The 19,999-nt window shown below is 38.2% G+C and overlaps 3 protein-coding genes across 3 annotated transcripts; all 3 read right to left on the bottom strand.

Moving 5' to 3' along the window:
- Positions 1 to 473: 473 nt before the first annotated feature.
- On the bottom strand, positions 474 to 2,416 carry LOC149423982 (uncharacterized). Its single transcript, XM_089632221.1, has 2 exons — positions 2,392 to 2,416; positions 474 to 2,290 (listed from the first exon to the last, which is right to left on the bottom strand). Exon 2 carries the CDS (start codon positions 2,159 to 2,161, stop codon positions 545 to 547), a length of 1,617 nt encoding a protein of 538 aa, XP_089488347.1. The 5' UTR covers positions 2,162 to 2,290; positions 2,392 to 2,416; the 3' UTR covers positions 474 to 544.
- An 8,749-nt stretch (positions 2,417 to 11,165) lies between these two features.
- On the bottom strand, positions 11,166 to 15,639 carry LOC149423981 (uncharacterized). The gene is made up of 2 exons (XM_089631889.1): positions 15,286 to 15,639; positions 11,166 to 14,897 (listed from the first exon to the last, which is right to left on the bottom strand). Exons 1-2 carry the CDS (start codon positions 15,319 to 15,321, stop codon positions 11,277 to 11,279), a joined length of 3,657 nt encoding a protein of 1,218 aa, XP_089488015.1. The 5' UTR covers positions 15,322 to 15,639; the 3' UTR covers positions 11,166 to 11,276.
- A 1,938-nt stretch (positions 15,640 to 17,577) lies between these two features.
- On the bottom strand, positions 17,578 to 19,967 carry LOC149423980 (uncharacterized). The gene is made up of 2 exons (XM_089632219.1): positions 19,649 to 19,967; positions 17,578 to 19,336 (listed from the first exon to the last, which is right to left on the bottom strand). Exons 1-2 carry the CDS (start codon positions 19,688 to 19,690, stop codon positions 17,579 to 17,581), a joined length of 1,800 nt encoding a protein of 599 aa, XP_089488345.1. The 5' UTR covers positions 19,691 to 19,967; the 3' UTR covers position 17,578.
- Positions 19,968 to 19,999: the final 32 nt, after the last annotated feature.

The following is a 19,999-nucleotide window of genomic DNA, read 5'->3' as shown; positions in this document are numbered from 1 at the left end:
TTGGGGAGATTGATTTAAAAATTAATTTAAATTACCTCAGAATTATGCCCGAAGTTACTGCACTTTACCCCGAGACATCCGAAGGACATCGTGTATGATCAAATTAATCTACAATGTGGTTTAGAAAACACATCAGTTATTGATTCTTAGACTGAATCTCTCTCGCTGCGGTCATCGTAATAGTTTTTTTCTTTACATTTTTTTTAATTAATATACCTATCTAAAATTAAAATTTATGGTTGCAGGCGTCGCCATACTATCGAAGACCGTAATTAGACCTCACCTACTGGAGGGAGGGTAGTTTTCTTAAGCATGTGTATTACCATCGTTAGGAATTAATAAAAAATGCAGAATGAAATGATTTTTTTTAAATGCTGTTTATTGAAATACTTATACACATACAAATTAAGAATTACAATTTAAAAATAAATTTTCTTTTTAAATGTAACATTATTAAAGTTACACATCTGATAAAAGCCTCGCATGAATATGAGGTATCTGGCAATTTGTGATACCAATCGTTTGATCAGTTTTTTGGCGTGGTTTAAATACTTGGAAGAAGGATTTGCTTTATTGGTGGAGGAATTCGTTTAATGGTAGGAAGATAAATTGGTCTGATGGTTGGAGAAGGAATTGGTAAAATGATTGGTCGTGAAATTGGCTTAAGTATTGGAAGAGGAATTGGTTTAATTGGATGAGGGGTTGGATTAACAATTTGTGGATAAATTGGTTTAGTAAGAATCGGAGGAGGTATTAGTTTAATAACCGATGGAGAAATTGGTTTAATAGTTGGTAGAATGATTGGTTTAATCGGCAAAGGGTTTAGTTTAATAATTGGAAGTTGAATTTGTTTTGTGATCGGAAGAGGGAAGGGTTTAATAATTGCAGGGGAAGGTGGTTTGATAGTTGGAAAAGAGATTGGTTTTATAATTGGTGGAGAAAGTGGTTTAAGAGATGGACGAGGGATTGGTTTAATTATTGGTAGATGGATAGGTATCTTGATCGGGGGATGAATGACTGGTATTGAATGGTGATTATTTTCGTGTGAGGATGATCCGTGATGAACGTGACCATGTCCATGGTGTTCATGACTACCGCGTCCATGGTGTTCATGACTACCGTGTCCATGGTGTTCATGACTACCGTGTTCATGACTACCGTGTTCATGACTACCATGTCCATGGTGTTTAGTAGATTTCGGAAGAGTCCGTCTTGTCGTTATTCTATTTGTAGAACTTACAGATACAGGACGTCTTGTGGTTGTTGCTTTCTTTGTTGTCGTTGGAGATTTTGTAGTTATTGTTTTCTTAGTAGTTGTAGAAGCTCTCGCGGTTGTTGTTTGCTTAGTAGTTGTAGAAGTTCTCATTGTTATTTGTGCCGTAGTAGTTGTGGGAGCTAATCTAGTAGTTTTGTTTTCGGTAGTTGTTAGAGCTACTGTGGTTGTGGGTTTGTTAGTAGTTGTAGGAGTTCTCGTTGTTATTGGTTTCGTAGTAGTTGTGGTAGCTAATTTTGTAGTCGGGTTCTCGGTCGTTGTTGGAGCCACCGTGGTTGTTGGTTTCTTAGTAGTTGGAGTTCTCGTTGTTATTGGTTTCGTAGTAGTTGTGGTAGCTAATTTTGTAGTCGGGTTCTCGGTCGTTGTTGGAGCCACCGTAGTTGTTGGTTTCTTAGTAGTTGGAGTTCTCGTTGTTATTGGTTTCGTAGTAGTTGTAGTAGCTAATTTTGTAGTTGGGTTCTCGGTCGTTGTTGGAGCCACCGTGGTTGTTGGTTTCGTAGTAGTCGTAGGAAATAATTTAGTAGTTGGGTTTTCGGAAGTTATTGGAGCTACCGTGGTTGTTGATTTCTTAGTAGTTGTAGGCGCTGTCGTAGTTACTTGACTTATTTTAGTTGTTATAGAAGGAATTGTCGTCGCTTTATTTGTAGTTGTAGGAACTGCCGTTGTTAACGGTATCTTGATAGTTGTAGGAGCTATTGTACTTATCGGAGAAACCGTAGTTGTCGGTTTCTTGGCAGTAGTAGGTGCTATCGTGGTTGTTTGTTTCTTGGTTGTTGTAGGGGCTACCGTGGTTGGATGGTTGGTGGTGGTGCTAATTGGATTCAGAGTGCACGGTCTCGGGGCTGTATTTAAACATCGTGTACCCGCAGCACAAACACCAAATGACATCGTAGGTCTAAACACACCAAATGGACCGGCGACGCATCGAACATACGATTGTAGACTAAGACATAAAAATGTTTTTCCATTACAATTCGTTATTTGAGAATCAGACTCCCAGATTAACAGTGCGAGAACCTGAAAATGTTTCGTAATTAATTATTTATTAAATTTACAAATTGTATAGGTTCTTTTAATTGATGCCTATATATATATACCTATTTAATTATTTTACTTACCAAAAGAGAACACTTAAAAGAGAACGCCATTTGAAAGCTTTGATTTACCGTTATGGTGACTATTGTAGAAATTCATGTCTTTATATACTGTTCACAGTTTAAATCTTCAAATTGAGATAACGCAACTCTATTTACTAGACTATGATATAAATTAATGTATGTTTATCAAAGGATCTCTGTGCGTTTGTTTTGTATACAAAAAATTTAAGACATTTAGTTTCATGTTTATTAATATTATTGTACAGGGTCCGACAACTTGACTTGTGGAATTAAATTACAGTTATGGCCAGTGTCAGTCAAAATCTACCTTGCTTACTTAATCATCGAAAACTTGTTGACGGTGAAATCAGAAACTAACTATGTCCAACCCCCTGGCCCAAATCCCCGTTCAGTTCTCGCCTTTGAGCAGATCTGTCAAACTTTCTCTCGCTCAGCGCCATATTTCTCATAAAAAACATTAATATCGTGCAAATCGAACAAAAAAGTGTGTTACCGGGATTATAAGTGACGGGCTTAAAGCCTTGTGCTTTTTTTCAGTGTTCTTAAGTGTATAAACCGTGCTTTTTTAGTATTTTTAGTTTTCAAAGTAACAATTTGGCATTCAAACTTCCCGTTTGGGTGCCATCCAAGTGCCCCCGTATCCCTTAGGTTCCCCTAAGGGTAACCCTTGTGTGCGCGTTTTTCCCGGGTACGCATAGGAAAAAACTATTTGAAAACCGATTCAACAATTGTGCATTTTATCAACAATTTAAGTCCTCAAAAATAGAGGGCCTAATATAATCCTTGTGATATACGAATATAAATAGTGTAATAACTTTAGTAATAATAGTGTTAGAGAGACAAATATAACACTAAAAAGTGCGCCGTCAAAATCTACGCAGGTAGAATCTGCGTGTGATCCTCTTAATACAATTTCAGTGTTGTTTTTATTGTGTTGAGTGTTTCAGACAATTCATCACAATGACAATTCATCACACTTGTGTTAAAACTGTTTTTTTTTTAATAATTTAATTACCTTTAAGTGCTCTTTTTAACTTGTGACCACGGTCATCCGGACCCGGGAAATTTTCCTGCGTCGTTTGACACCCCCCATACCCAGTTCGGTGTAGTGGTTGTACACTTAATCTTATTTTTAAGATTTTAATTACTCGACATTTTTGGCGCCGGCCATGTTTTTTTTTTCTCCACAGAAACCAGTGAACTAGACAGGCTCTCTTTAGTTATTTAATTAATTTTAATAAATATATATATATTTTTTTTTTTTGGTGCTTCCATTTATCATATTTAGTAAATATATTTTCGCTTAATGATATTAAGTATTTGAACATTTTATGTGATTTCTAGTGAAAAAATTTCTCCCTTTTTTAGGGAAATTTTTCCCCAAATTTTCGAAAACAATGTCCTCAACGAATGAAATTTCAAGCGATGAAGAAGCGGAGCTCAGTTTGAGTCAGTTTATGGAATTCATTTCTGGAAAGAACAAAATGGATGATAAAGACAATGGTGACAAGCATGTCGCAGGTTCAGAACAACCTGGTACGTCTACTGGAACCATATCCACTCACAATATCAAAGAATTCATGGAATTTGTCAATAAAAAAAACAAGAAACCACGAAAAAAAAATAAGAGTGATAAAAGAGACAAAGGCGACAAGCAAGTCGTGCTACTTGATGACCAACCAAACCCTACCATAGTTTCGATCGAAAACTCACCTAACCAGGAAAATAGGAAACGTGCCAGAATTAATGATTCACCTAATAGCGAACAAGAACGGATTATCCCCTCTATGGAAAAACTGATGAGGATTGTTAGAATTATTAATGATGGCAGCAATAGATTAAATAAAACCGACAAAACGGAAATTACCACCTTGGTAGATGCACTCATGACGGATTTGACCTCCATGACGATTGAACTTACAAAAGTAAAAACGAGAGGTGCAACCATTGAGGAACTTTTGGAAGCTCAACAAAAGATGTCAGATAAAATGGACAAAATCATAGTACAACCGCCTGTCACTGTACCACAAAGAAGGAGTTATGTCAGTGTAGCCTCGGGAGCCCCAGCATCACAGACCATTGTACTTAATGGGTTAGAGCGACCAACACCTCAAAAACAACCTACGGTGCTGTTTTACCCTTCGATCGCGGAGGGTAAAACTTCTGAACAACTACAGAAAGCGCTCACAGAAATTCTAGATCCTAAAAAGGACGGCTTTCAAGTGGTGCGCACTCGTAAGATAAAGGGAGCTGGCCTGGCCTTACAGACCACCTCTCTTGGAGGTCTAGATAACATCAAAAAGGCTGAAGAAAAACTAAGCGCCCAAGGAATTAAGATGATCTCCCCCCAAGGCAGATTACCCAAAATCGTTTTGTATGACGTCCCAAGAGGAGAATCAAGCTCAGACGTGGCCCTTTTTGAGGAAATTTATACTAATAACATTTCAGATAAAGGTAGCCTCACCAAGGAAGATCACATAAGGACCATGCGACGAGTCTCGCTCTTCGGAAAGAGGGACGGGCCGTATATGAACATGATCTTAACCTGCCATCCCGAGGCCAGGAAAATTCTAATCGACAGTGGCCATTGTTTCCTTGGTTGGAATTCTTGTAGGGTTAGAGATTTCGTTGGAGCCACTAGATGCTTCAAATGCCATTTGTATGGTCATATTTCGAAGGTTTGTACACAGGAAACCGCCATCTGCAGACATTGTGCAACAACTGGACATGATTTCGAAGTCTGCCCCAACAAAGGCAAAGCGGCTGTCTGTGCTACTTGTAGCCGTTTCAAGAAGCCGTCCAACCACACAACAGGAGACAGACAATGCCCGGCCCAGTTGGCTGCCATAAACGCTCAGGTCAGAATGACTGATTATGGCCGTTAACCCTCTCTTTACCATAGGTCAGATCAACCTCCAGAGATCTCGGGCAGCTACGCTCGAGGCGCTGAAGGTCATGTCCGACCTGAAAATCGATCTTATGCTCATCCAGGAGCAATACACCTGGCAAGGGAGAACACCAGTAAGTCATCCAGGGGCGGTGCTTGAAGTAGGCAGATCACCGGGGGCGGGTGTCCTGGTCAATACCACATTGATCAGCCCCCTCCTCCTGGTTGGCCTGTCGAACGAATACCAAACCTGTGTATCTATTAATTTTGGCCAGACTGAGATTATTCTAATCTCAGTCTACTTTAAATATAGCAACCCTGTCGGACCACACATTCTGAGCTTGACGCGCGCCCTTAACGCGCTTAAAGGCCGTAACATAGTTATTGGAGGTGACTTTAATGCTCGCTCCCCAATGTGGTTTGACGATAATAATCATAGAACGGAACGATCAGACGCCGTTGAGGATCTAATTGCTGCGCAAGGTCTATTACTATTAAATGAAAACTGTCACTTAACCACATTCGCAAACATACATGGGGAGAGCAACATAGATCTAACTCTTTGCTCTGGATCAGTTGCGACCAGGATGTCAAACTGGAAGGTCCATGATAGCGCAATTGTCTCCGATCATAGATTAATTACTTTTGCTGTGGGGGTCCAAAAGACCCATGCTCCGAAAACCTCCTGGAACTTCAAAACCACAGGGGCGAATTGGGATAACTTTGGGGAGGCTCTACGTGACACTCTAAGGGGATTTCACAACGTAGCAGCAAACGATCCGGATAATTTGGGAAATTACTTTAACGCAGCCGTTGTGTCAGCTGCTGAAAGGTCTTTGGGAAGATCAAACCCAAAAACCGCTATTAGAACGCCGTGGTGGTCGAGTGAGTTGACTTTGCTGAAGGGGGACTATAAGAGGGCTTTTAGGGCACTTGGATCCCTAAAGAGGACTGGTGGCACGCAAGAGATGCTCACATCTCTTAAGACTCGTGTCAGTAGGGCCAGGAAAGCTTTCAAATTATCTATCCTCTCGGCAAAACGAACTGCATGGCACAATTGGGTAAAACAAGTGGGTAACGCCAACCCGTGGGAAATCCACAGCGCAATCGAAAAAACGGGAAAAGGTTCTGACCGGTATTTGACTAGCGTCATATCGGATAATCCCTCTGGGAACTCTGAGAGTACCGATGTGACCAGCACACTAAACACCTTGTTGGATAAATTAGTTCCATTAGACTCAGTAATCGGGGAAAACGACCACCACAAACAGATAAGAGCTCTGTCACGGCTTCAACCTAGGATCCTCGCCAGTGAGGATAGAACGCTAAAAGTAACTAAGGCTGAAATTGATGTTATAATTAAGGGTTTGGGTCCGAAGAAGGCACCAGGGCACGATCGTCTTAATGGTATAATAGCGAAGAACGTCTGGATCCATGCCAAGGAAGAGTTGTTCCAGGTTATGGAAACATGTCTGCGTAGAGGAGTTTTCCCTACGGAATGGAAGTGAGGTGTGCTCAAGATTATCCCAAAGGGAAACGACAAACTCAGGACGGACGTGAAGGCCTACCGTCCAATCACCCTTTTGCCTGTTTTCAGCAAAATTTTGGAAACACTAATAAATAACAGGTTGCAGCAATATCTTTCACCAGCATGTGAGCGACAATTTGGCTTCGTCCCTGGGAAATCTACCGAGCACGCCATTATGTATGCGCTTGAATGGGTGAAGGTCTGTCCAAAGAAGTATGTCATTGGAATCTTCTTAGATATAACTGGTGCCTTCGATCACGCGTGGTGGCCGATGTTGATCACAAAAATTAAAAATAGAGGCTGCCCACCAGACCTTTTTAAAATCAACTGCGATTACTTAAATGATCGCACAATAGAGATCGTTTATGGTGATCAGAAAATAGTGCGTAAGGTTGATAAGGGATGCCCACAAGGCTCCATATTGGCACCTAAATATTGGAATATAAATTTTGATGACTCCTCCAGGTTACCCTTTCCTGAAGGATGCACATCGGTCGACTACGCTGATGATAAGTTGTATCTGGTCTCGGGGGACAGCAGAAGGGAAGTGGAAAGAAAGGCTGAAGAAGGTTTGCGAGCAATCCTCAGTTGGGGTGAGAGGAACAAGTTGAACTTTGCCCCCCAAAAGACCGTGGGACTCTTGATGAAAGGCACCCTCAGTAGAGGAAGAAATCCTTTCATCAGAATGGGAGCCTCCACTATTCAATTTGCAGACTCTGTCAAATATCTTGGTGTAACACTAGATCGATCGTCTTCCTTTTTAACTCATGTTAAAGAGGTCTCCAGCAAGGCCCAGGCCCTCTTCTTGAAACTGAGAAGAATCTCTACAGCTGAGTGGGGGTTGCGATCCCCAGCGCTGCGACTTCTTTATAGGGGTACATACGTGGCGCAAGTCTCGTATGCTGCCTCTGTGTGGGAGCACCGTTTGGGGAATTCGCTTATACTCTCGGCTCTCAAGAGGGGTCAGCGAACCCCCTTGCTGGCGCTCTCCGGTGCTTATAGAACCGTTGCTTCAGACGCTTTGCCCGTGTTGGCCGGTATTTTGCCAATCGATCTAGAAATTAGGGAGGTTTTAACGAAGAAAAAGTTGACCAGGGGACTCCCCGCTACCCATCTCGGCGTAACTCTTACGCCAGGCGGTGTCGGGACTCTTCCTGGACTGCTTAGACAAATGAGTGATTTGTCACTCAACGAGTGGCAATCTCGCTGGGATAGGTCGAATATGGGAAGATGGACTTTCTCCTTCTTCCCATCAGTTAAAATCAGAATGGAAGAAGCCCACATTAAATTGGATCATCACATGACCCAAATTTTGTCAGGACATGGTGAGTTCAGGGGGAGACTACATAGACTCTCCCTGTCCCCACATCCAAACTGCGCGTGTGGTAGTTCTGATCAAACCGCTGAGCACATTTTGTGGCACTGTGAGATTATGATGGATGCAAGAGATGAATTATTGGCCGGTTTGGAAGTAACAACGAGACCGGTTTGGAACTCCGATCTCGTCTCGAACAAAGTGAATTTCGAGTGTCTGAGGAAGTATACAAAGATCTGGGTTGAGAGATGGTCTGATCTTAGAGTCGAGTACTAGACTAAAATCGATAGCTTTAACGCCAGGTGTTGCTCCTGGACACAATGGACTGCGAGACAATTGTTTTCATGTACATATTTATAACTGTTTTTTTTTCTTTTTCTTTCTGTTTATTTACTGTATTAATTAGCATTCTACAAATTTTCTGTTCCTGATTATACTAATGTTTATTATTTGCATCTAATGTTTACTTTCTATCTCTTATTGCAGGTTATTTTGGATATTTTGTAACAGACTGATTCTGCTTATAATTTTTTTAAGATTTTCTTTTATTTTTATACACTGCTTTGTATCTTGTTCTTTCTTTTCTACTATAGAGTGACCTGCTTGCTGGTAGTAGCACTGAACTTATATTTTTCTTGTGTCAGTCCGGCGTACCCCAACTCTGGGGTGACAGAAGACCTCGTCCGTGCATATCAAACTTCAAGATCAAATCACGATGAGGGATCTGTGTCATCGTCTGCTCGCAGCGCCTCCCCTGAGGTCAGGAACTGGATTGAGGATGGGCCGAACGTGGATTGGCGACCTTCCGCCCTGCCTCCAGGTATTCCGACGCTTTCTCCTCATGGTCTTCGGGATATTCCCAACCCCAACTCACACTTCTCGTCGAGGCACAACCGGTTTCCTGGCTTAGGGGCGCGGAACCTGATTCTCGTGAAGCCGATCCAACGCCCAGCTTTCTCTCCCTAGGTCTGCCTGTTAGTGGGTATCGACACCCCCTTCACCACAGAAAGAGGCGCATACTTTACCATTTTTCTTTTTTGTTCTCTTTGTAGGTGGCTGTGTATTATTTTAATTCTTCTCTACCTATTGTTGACATTTTGTAAATGTGTTTTTATTATATTAACCAAGTAGAATAGAACTTACTAAAATTATTAAAACACAGCACTTGCATACTGCGAATAACAACGTATGCATGGACATTTTGGAGGTCTTGTTTTGAAATTTTAAATGTAGATTCGTTTTTTAAAAAATTAGCGTCCTTGCGAGAGCTCTGAAGGGGTACCATCAGTACCTAAAACAGGGCGGGGAAGTGGTGGGCCTCCTCCAAAATGGCCCAAATCCAAATGGCGCCTGGAGCAAATTGAAATGTTGCGCCTTTTGAAACCCAAAACGGTATTTTCTTCTTATGGTTCTGCGAGCTGTTTGAAAATATAAAGTGAATAATAATATTGGATTTTGGGCGATTTCAACATTATTTTTTCTTATTTCTACTGCTGGAATCAGCATTTGAGTCTCTTTATTAATTTTCCATCATTGATTATTGTGAACAATATGTTAACATCTTACTTTTTATACGTTCCAAAATATATCCTCCTGTCGGACCCTGTATTATAATCACTCTACCTAGTTAAATTGTTTCAATATAAAGTGAAATAATATATTTATTTGTCAGCATCCGTCAGTCAACTGAAACGGCTGCTTTTCATAAACTTGTAATTTACTGTTGTTTATCCAATACTTTTTAAATCTCGTTTTTGCACGTAGCCCAGTTAACCTTGTATCGCCAACAACTAAAACTATTGATAACAATTATGTTATAAGCAATAATTACTAGTCTGAAACACTCATCCACATTGAATAATTTCCCGATAAAAGAGACATGACGCCAACGGGACGTGAACCCGTGTCCTATCTTTGACTATTGACTTCATAGTTTCTTTATGTGATCGGTTTTACGACTAACTGCGGAATTTCAGATAATACTGCCTTTTAACAACCAAAAAACAGTTTGATTTCATTCTTAATTTTAAGGAGGTAAATCAAACATACTAGTTTTGGTTGAAATCTCCTGCGTGAAATCTGGTTCAATGAAATCAAATTTACTTTGAATTTGTGACATTCAGAAATTGGAACTGATTACGTGAAGAATAAATCAGACATACTATAAAGTAGGTGAATAATTATTTAATGAGTGTCTTTTTCAATTTTTTTAAAGACAATTTCCCGAAAAAAAATCGCTAAGAAAAATATCAGTTTATAATATCTTTTACCTTTGCAGGTAGAAAATGCAATTTCACGGAGGAAGAAGATACAATATATGTATTTTATGCCAAAGTTCCTATGATATAGTTATTTGGGAATTAATATTATCTTCTCATTAAGTATGTAGGATTGTTAGCAAAAAAGAATATCAAATTTTGATTTAATTTTTCTTGAACAATTTTACTAAGATTTATTTGCGAAAAATATACTAAGAGACAGGGGAGAGTCTCAATCATTGATGTATGAATTATACTTTTGTCAGCCCAAAAGAATGTCAAATTTGGATTTAATTTATCTTCTACAATTTTGCTAAGATTTATTTGCGAAAAATATACTAGGAGACATGGGAATTATTTATTTCTAGATAATATTGTTCTACATTTTCTACAAAATATTTACCCTGCATAACCTAAAAATTTAATTAATAAGCTCGTTCCTTTAATCAATGATGACATGTTCTCGCGAATAAACCCCTTTCCTTCTTTTATGACGGTTCTAGCCATGGAACCTACACTTTTCATTTTATTCACGAAAATTGTTTTTATTGATTTCCTTTTTGGTGAAGTTTCGCTATCTGAAAATGATTTGAAAAACATTAGAAAATTGATCGAAACGTCGGCTAAAGAAGGAGTTAGCGCAACACGGCATAACACCCCAAAAACAAACAACAAAAAAAACATTTGAAAATTGTTAGAATCTGAATATATAATTTTGGGGTTTTTTGTTGAATGGTGCAAAAGAAAAATCATTTTCTGACTTAACATAAATGAAAACAAATTAAATACATATGAACAGCATTAATTATTATTTATTAAAATAAAATTTAAAAAATATTTTCATAGGAACATGATTTAGACTATGTTAAAATTATACATAAATTTTACAAAACTTCATTAATTGAACCAGGAACTGTAATAGTTTGGAGTCCATTGACCAGGAGCCTCATTACCTGGATCAGGTTGAGACCATCGTGTCCTGTCGTCAAAATTATTATTTGTTCCTGTCAATCTGTTAAAGCCAGAATTGTAATTACCAGGTGAAATGTTATCTCGAACGTAGGAAGGATTTGGTCGTTCAACTGAGCCGACGTTAGCGGGAATATATTTGTTATTAGCGGAATCTACACGTGCGACAACATTGCCATTATAAGTATAAATGTTCTCACCTGGAACGTTATTTTGGTAGTAAGTATTGCTGTGGTCAGCAGGTACACTATTTTGATAATACGTGTTAGTCCCACTGATTGGAATTATATTTTCTGGAATATATGGGGTATTTCCAACGATTGGGGCATAATCTTGAATATAACCATTAGTAATGGTACCTGGTGCACTATCTCTAACATACGTAGGTGTACGGTCAACAAAAGGAACGACGTTTTCTCCAAAACTAGGATAGTTTACTCCGACTGGTAATTTTTCTCGAATGTAATCTCTATCGGTATAGGTATTGGAAGGATCGACTGGAAGAGCATTCTCTCTATTATAAATAGCAACACGGTCAGCAGGTAAAACACGATCTCCTGGGCTAGGAGTGCTAACCACTATTGGAACATTACTACTGGATATAGGTGGATAACCATACTCTCGACCATAAGTAACTGGAATTTCTGGGTAGAATGTAAAAGGAGTTGGCTGCCCACCTTGGTAGCCCATGGGCACCTGTTGTGGATATCTACACGTTTGAGGTGTCTGTTGACATCCACATGCATTGTTGTTAGTCACACATTGGCCATTATTAGGTTGGAATGATGAATACCATGGGCAATGGACCCTAGAGGCAGTAAATCCGGCGCCGTTTGGCTGACAATCATAATAAGAGTAACACGATCTTGAATCGGGGAATCGGCCTACCTGGTTGCATATAAAATCATTATAATTTGAACAATGGTCTTTGGCTGTGGTGCATTTTTGCAAAGAGGGGCTGTAAACCATGTTGTAGGGACATACGAGTTTATATCTTACGTTATTATTGCACGTATAATATGAATGGCAACTGTTTTCATCTGGATACTGACCGGGTCTCTGACAAGCGTTATAAGCATTTGGGTCACTAGGAATTGGCAACGAAATGGTCAAAGGTGGAGCAGTAGATGGATATGCTCCTGTGTTCGCAACATTACCGGGTACAAAGCCTGACACTCTGTCATTGAATGGGAGCATTTCTGTTGTTTGTATCATTCTAGTAGATATCGCATGGTCTGGTGTCAAGGGCACGTCGGGCAAGTTATTACTTGAAAAATTAGCAACTTTGGGTATCAGAGGTAATATATTATCAGTTGAATTACCAGCATCCTTTTCTTGGGGTACAGAATCGACAGTATAACTTTTCACGGTCGTCGTTTCAAACCCTGTTGCAGGGGTTGTAGATATTACCTCTAAGATCAGATTTACTTGTGTTAAATTAAATTTTACAGGTGTATTATCTCTTGCTTTGCTAAATTTGGTGGTAGGTGGTGAAGACGTTTTGGAAAGATCCGGAGACTGAACTGAATTTAATATGCTCGATTCAGTTGATAATACTAAATCTGGTGTTGAAGAATTAAGTGTGTTATCAGTTAAATTTAGTGAGGTAAAAGTATTGGCTATTGAATCTAATGTGGTTAAAATAAGTGGAATATCAGTCATTGAAATATCTACGGTTGAATTCCAGGGGGTTTCAATTGTTTTGTTAAATATTTTTTTAGTAGTCGATATTGGAACCCATATATTTGGTTTATATTGGTTTTCACTAGTTGAATTAGACAATGTTAAATTCAATGATGTTGAATTAAACAAGGTTTCATTTGCCGATATCGGAACCCATGTCGTTGTTTCAGGTGGGTTTTCACTTGAGTTAACAGTAGTTAACAATATTGAATTAAATGTTGACGAATCAAGGGGATTTTCAGTTGTTGAATTGAACAAGTTTTGATAAGTAGATGTTTCATCCAAACACGTTGAATTTAATGGGATTTCAGTAATTGTAGTTGAATCCAATGTCGACGAGTCGAGTATGTTTTCAATTGTTGAATTATACAAGTCTTGAACTGTTGATAGTGAATCCAGTGACTTTGAACTAATGGGGTATTCGGTTGTTGAATTAAACAAATTGTTAACGGTCGAAAAATAATCTAATGGTGTTGAGCTAAGGGGGTATTCAGTTGTTGAATCGAACAAATTTTCAGAGGTATTTTCTGAATTTAAATTACTTACATCTCTTATCGAATCTAGTGTAGTTGTATTTGTGTCTGGTTCAGTCATAGATAATAAAGTGGATGTTTGCAAATTAGATTCCGTCGTCGATGTCACATAATCCTGTGTTGATGGAATAAAAGTTGTCGATTGAGTTTGTGATATTGAAATTGATTTTATTGAATCTCGATTAATCGATGTTTCATCCAAAAACGTTGAATTTAATGGGATTTCAGTAATTGAAGTTGAATCCAATGTCGATGAGTCGAGTATGTTTTCAGTTGTTGAATTATAAAAGTCTTGAACTGTTGATAGTGAATCCAATAGTTTTGAACTAATGGGGTATTCGGTTGTTGAATTAATCGAGTTGTTTACGGTCGAAAAAGAATCTAATGGTGTTGAGCTATGGGGATATTCAGTTGTTGTATCGAACAAACTTTCAGAGGTATTTTCTGAATCCGGTGTTGTTGATTTTAAATTGCTTACATCTCTTATCGAATCTAGTGTAGTTGTGTTTGTGTTTGGTTCAGTTGTAGATAGCAAAGTGGAAGTTTGCAAATAAGGTTCCGTCGTCGATGTCACAGAATCCTGTTTTGATGGAATAAAACTTCTCGATTGAGTTTGTGATGTGTTTGTCGGTGTTGAATATGGTGTGGAAAAGGTAGTTGAATTTACATTTAAGATTTGACTGCTTTCGGTAGCATTAAGCACTGTGTCCAGTAAAGATGATTCTACTAATGTCGATATTGGATTTAATATTGTTGAATTAAGCGGCAAAATCGTCGTGGCATCGTCGAAGATAGGATTGTTGCCCCTTTCTGTGTAAGGAGGTATCGTAGGGGGAAGAGTCTCTATGGTATCGCGTTTTATTATTGGTAAGAATTTGAAATAATTCTCTTCCTTTACAATCTCAGTACCTGTTGGAGCAGCTGACGGCACTGCGGGTATTGAAAACGAATCGAAAGGTGGTGGCGCTACAGGTGCGATTGGTGAAAATATTGGAGGACTTTGAGTAGTAGACGATGCTGGATTCGGTTGAACAGTAACAGGAGCAATGCCCAAGTTTGCGAGATAAGCAGATGGCCACTGAAGAGTCAAGACCGAAGCGTCGGTACTTTTTGGAGTGGTCGTGGTTGTTGTGGTGGTTGTGATCTCCATACATTCAAATGGATTCATGTTGTCACAATATGTGTTGCCAGGGCACTGCTGTTCCACGTCGTCCATTGTCATTGTAAATCCACCTCCCATGTCCACGCAAACATAGAAATGTGTCGAGTTTTGACAGTAGAATCCTTTTCCATTGCAATTGATATGCAAAGCTCCAACATTTCTCATATAAACCTGAAATTTAAGCAGATAGAAAATATAAATACAAGATTGCGATAGAAAAACTATGATAGTACAAGTATAACATTTAATATAAAAAGGTTCACATCTGGAGGAATATTTTAAAAATCTTGAATCAATCAGAAAAGTAATCTGTTGGTTCACCTAAGCAAATATCGCAGACATTTTAAATAGGCATAAATAATACTTTTAATCATTTCAATACTTTGAGCATCTTTTTAGATTTAACATGAATCTAATCGATGTGCATACTTATCGGTTTAAATATTAAATCAATAAAATAATAATAACAAATTTGAATAAAATAATTCTTGAATGTTAAAAAAATTCAAAAATCACTGCAAAAGATATGCTTAATTAATTATTCATGCAATTCGCTTACCAAAATCGAAAGTAGTAGTAATAATCGTTGATACATATTGTTAAAAATGTGTATTTCCAGGTGGTATATTCACTGTACTTTGCCGGCCGGAGAATGAAACTTCTTTGTTGAAACTATGTTAGTTACACTGTTCAATTGTATGTACATCACACTGCACTCACTGCTGTTATAAAAATGACATATTTCAATGGATAAAATATTGGGTGTCGAACAATCTTCACCGTGACTCTTATTTGCTGGATATTTTCCTTTGAACACACGTCATATTTAAAAGACAGCAGAGTATATCACTAGTCGGGTCGAGAGAAGTGTTCTTCACAATTGCAGTAGTCTATGGTCGATGGTTGCGGATGCTTTGATTGATCAGCTGTTAATTATGGATTCACAGGTGGGCAGGTAACTGTTTGCGGTGGCAAGGTATTGCCTAAATACATTCAATTCCATTTCGTTTCGTGGCCAAGCTGAGCTAATTTATTTATGATTTATAATAATTCTTAGTCATTACCAAACACAAGTAGGCCTCTTGACTGATTCATGTGGCAGCCGCCAAGACTTAAACCAGCCAAACATCATCATCATTACCATCGGTGCTACAAAACCAAAAGTTCTGGTTGACTGTAAGAAATACCACCTGTTGTGTCCTGTGGGATGGGGATTATTATGGCTGTAAGTCTTTGGGGTCTTTTCATTATAAAAGAAGCATCTTTGGTGTTCGGCTTTCTTTCATCCTTGCTGGAATAGACTGAGAAAATGTGACAAAATAAGGCTTTCCTATCATGCACTATTTTAGAATACCTTAATGATCTTTTTAGGTGTAAAACGCAAGATGTATATTTGGAACCATACAAATATGTTGTCTGGCAAATGAGCCACGACCATCGATATAATGGTGTTTGGGTACAACCCTGGGTTTAGCTCGCGTCTTGATTTTCTCAGAATAAATCATACCTACACTTGCCTTCTATCGTAGCAGATCTCTAGTATTTATAATAATATTATGTTGCCAGTCACGAAAACATCTATTATTATTAGTGTATGTTTTAAATTATATTAAAATTAATTATGAAAATCAATTAATAAAGACTAAATAAATCCATTTATTAGCGCCCCTGAGGTGATATCTCACAAAAGCGGCGCTATACAAAGTATCCAATAAATAATAATAATATCATAAATATAATTATAAGCATTTGTCTCACGAAGGGGTGAAAGATATTTGTATTTAGTTATTTAAATGTAAAATTAGATAAGGTCGCTATGCTGTTTATTTGGTGGACAAACGAAATAAGTCAAATATCTTATTAACCCGTCTTTATACAAACATGATGTATTTATTTTTTTAAATCTATTCAGCCCACAGACTAAATACAACATCAATGATTCAGTCACTTTTTCTAGAAGGGTATGATCGTCTAAATAATCTACTTGATTGATGTAAAAAAATGAGAAATGTAAATAATAATAGAAATGATCATACAAGTCAGTGTGATCTACAGTCAGTTTGTGTGTTGCAAAATTGTTTGGTGATTTACTAGCCAATGTGTTTAGCAGTGAATTTAAATAAAATCGCAGTGAATCACAAAAACCATTAGCGGGTATTTCTCAACAGTGTGTACAATTTTGTACGATTTTTCAAGTGATAATAAATTGTTTCTCGTTTTTTAAACGTTAAATTTGTTTTTTTCTTTTTTTTTAAGAACTGTAGAAAATAAGCTGTGACCAGATGAAAATTTTACAGTTTTCATTTTGAATGCTATTTTTTTAGTGGCTGAAAAACGTAAAAAAATATTACAGCATAATTGATGTATTTGATCGTTTTTTTTAATTTCCAAAAATTTTACCAAAACTTTTATTTTATATTGTATACTAACTGTACCCTGCCACACGTTGATGTGGCTCAGTCTGTCTGTGAAGATAGAGAAACAATTTACGAACAACAGTGGCGCTGTTTTTCAAAAAAATCATGTTTTTACCGGTCACAGATGACAATTATATAATATAGGTATATAAAAACACATGTATTCGAATGCAACTTTGTGTCAAATTTTCAAAGCAATCGGTGAAAATCTTTCAGAGATTTAAAATTTTGGTCAAACGATATATATATTTTATTTAATTAAAATCAAGTACAATAAATGAAAATTTTTATAAATTTAACTTTACCAACCATATTTTAGAACCGTAACACAACTTAAAATATACATCGTCTTTATAAAATGAAAACCATATTCACCTCCAAAAATTTATTTTTTTCAGTATAAAGTTCAAAAATAATACTTAATCATATTGTAAATCATGGCAACCAAGGTACACCCCACCAAGCGGAGGAGCCAAAGTAAGTTGAAGTCCACTGTTGGAAAGCAGGCGGCTCGTTCATCACAGGCTGAGACCATTTCCCTTGGAAGTTCGGTTGACCCCTATTATTGGCCACATCTTCAGAGTACGACGTGTATCCAATACTAGAGTCAGTTGGAGCAGGGGTGCGTCGGTTGGTAGTATCACCGCGATCAGGAGACACTATACTAGGCGGAGGTTGGATGATACTATTCGTACTATCTATTGGAACAAAGTTATACCTGGTGGGTCCAACCGCTTCTCCGTTGTACCGAGTATTCTCATCGCGATTTGGCACATTGTATCCGATGTTTGGATTGATATAGTCTACTGGGGCGTAAGAGCGGTCATGTGTGCTATCGACTGGAGCAACATTGTACAAAATATTAGTGCGGTCAGCTGGGACATCTCTAGCGGCAGGGGCAGGGTTGGGTGGCTGGTAGCTGTTACCGTAGTAATTTCTTTCACCAATTTGAGTTGGATATTGGGGTGGGATAGGATATTGTGGTGGATCTGGATTTTGTGGTGGAGCTGGATTTTGTGATGGAGCTGGATATTGTGAGGGATTTGGATACTGTGGAACAGTTGGATATTGTGCTGGATTTGGATATTGTGGTGCCGTTAGATATTGTGATGGATTTGGATACTGTGGAGCAGTTGGATATTGTGCTGGATTTGGATATTGTGGTGCCGTTAGATATTGTGAGGGATTTGGGTATTGTGGTGATGTCGGATATTGCGATTGATTTGGATACCTCGATGCAGTTGGATATTGTGATGGATTTGGATATGGTGGGGCAGTTGGATGTGGTGATGGATTTGGGTATAGTGGTGCAGTTGGATATTGTGACGGATTTGGGCATTTTGGAGAATTTGCGCTTGACTGGGGTGTTTGCCGACAATCGCAAGTCGTTTTTGTTCTGACACATTGACCATTACTAGCTTGGAATGACGAATACGAAGGACAATAGTATCTCGTGGCAGCATAGCCCGAACCTTGACAGGCAAAGTACGAGTAGCATGATTTAGAATCCGGGAAACGACCCATTGAGTTACACATAAAAATATCACTGTTCAAACACTGTTCTTTGGACGTTGTACACATTAGCTGAGAGGGGCTGTAAACCATGTTGAAAGGACAGTTAAATCTATACATATTATTATTATAACAAGAAAAATAAGACTGACAGTTGTTTGCATCTGGATATTGGCCTGGTCTTTGACATCCATAATTCTGATTCTGATTAAAAACACTTTGAATAACACAAGGAGTAGTAACAGATGGAAGAGCGATCGAATCCAAGTATACAGTAGAAACTTCAGTCAAAGTTGATACACCATTGATACACGAACGGAACACTGTTGGTCCTGCAGGATGAATAATAGTTATCGAGGTATTAAGGCCAACTGGCGATACTGTTGTACCTTGTACTGTGCTGTTTAAAGCAATCGAAGTATTTGAAGGGATGGTGAAACTCATTTCGAGGGGTGATGTTGAAATTGTTCCATTCTTGGTACCATTGTATCTTTCAGAACATTCAAAAAGGTTTTTGTCGTCACAAAACGTATTTTCTGGACATTTTTGTGCCACAGCGTCCACAGTCTGGATTAATCCCGCTCCCATATCCACGCATATCAGGAAATGTGTGGAATTTTTGCAAATAAATCCTTTACCGTTGCAATTTATGTTCTCCCCTCGGACGTGAGTAAAAATTATCTGAAATAAATATTGTAAAAAAAACAACAAGAACATTAAACATAATGCATTCGTGAGAAACATGCTGTAGAAATCAACGTACCTACACCCAAACGTTGGTCATGAATAATTTACATCTCACAAGTTAATATTTAATATCTACTCGGGAAAATAAATTATGAATTTGACAATTGTTATAATCTTATATTTATAACCGTTTGCAAGTAGCAAATTAAAATTAAAGTAGGTAGGTAGGTATTTCAGCAGAGTTTGATGAAGGGTTTGCTAATGTTTGTAAAGAGTTAAAATAAAATAAATACATTATGAACTCACCACAACGGAAAACGTTAATCCTAAATACATTCCTAGCAACATTTTGTCGTTTTGTCGTGTTTTCGTGTTAAACTTTCAAACAGACATCGAGAGATAATTGGTAGAGTTCCGAAGATCGTTCACGAGTCTAAAGTTGGAATGCGGCGTTGATCTCTTTGGTTCTACGCTAACTGCGTAAAACTGTAATTAGTATTTCATCAATCGCCTGATGATGTTGACTGTCAAAAGAACTTCACTACGATATTATGATATAATGCTGGTCACATCGGTTGCAGTGGCAGTGGTAGTGGCGGTGACAGTGGCGCTGTTAAAGCACCTACATATCGTAACACTTGTAATGTCGTCAGAAAA

This window comes from Hesperophylax consimilis, chromosome 5, assembly GCF_061612785.1.
Source record: "Hesperophylax consimilis isolate HC1 chromosome 5, BYU_Hcon_1.0, whole genome shotgun sequence".
Taxonomy (NCBI): Eukaryota; Metazoa; Arthropoda; class Insecta; order Trichoptera; family Limnephilidae; genus Hesperophylax; species Hesperophylax consimilis.
Note: the sequence above shows the minus strand (reverse complement) of the source record. Positions and strands in the feature narration are given on the sequence as shown.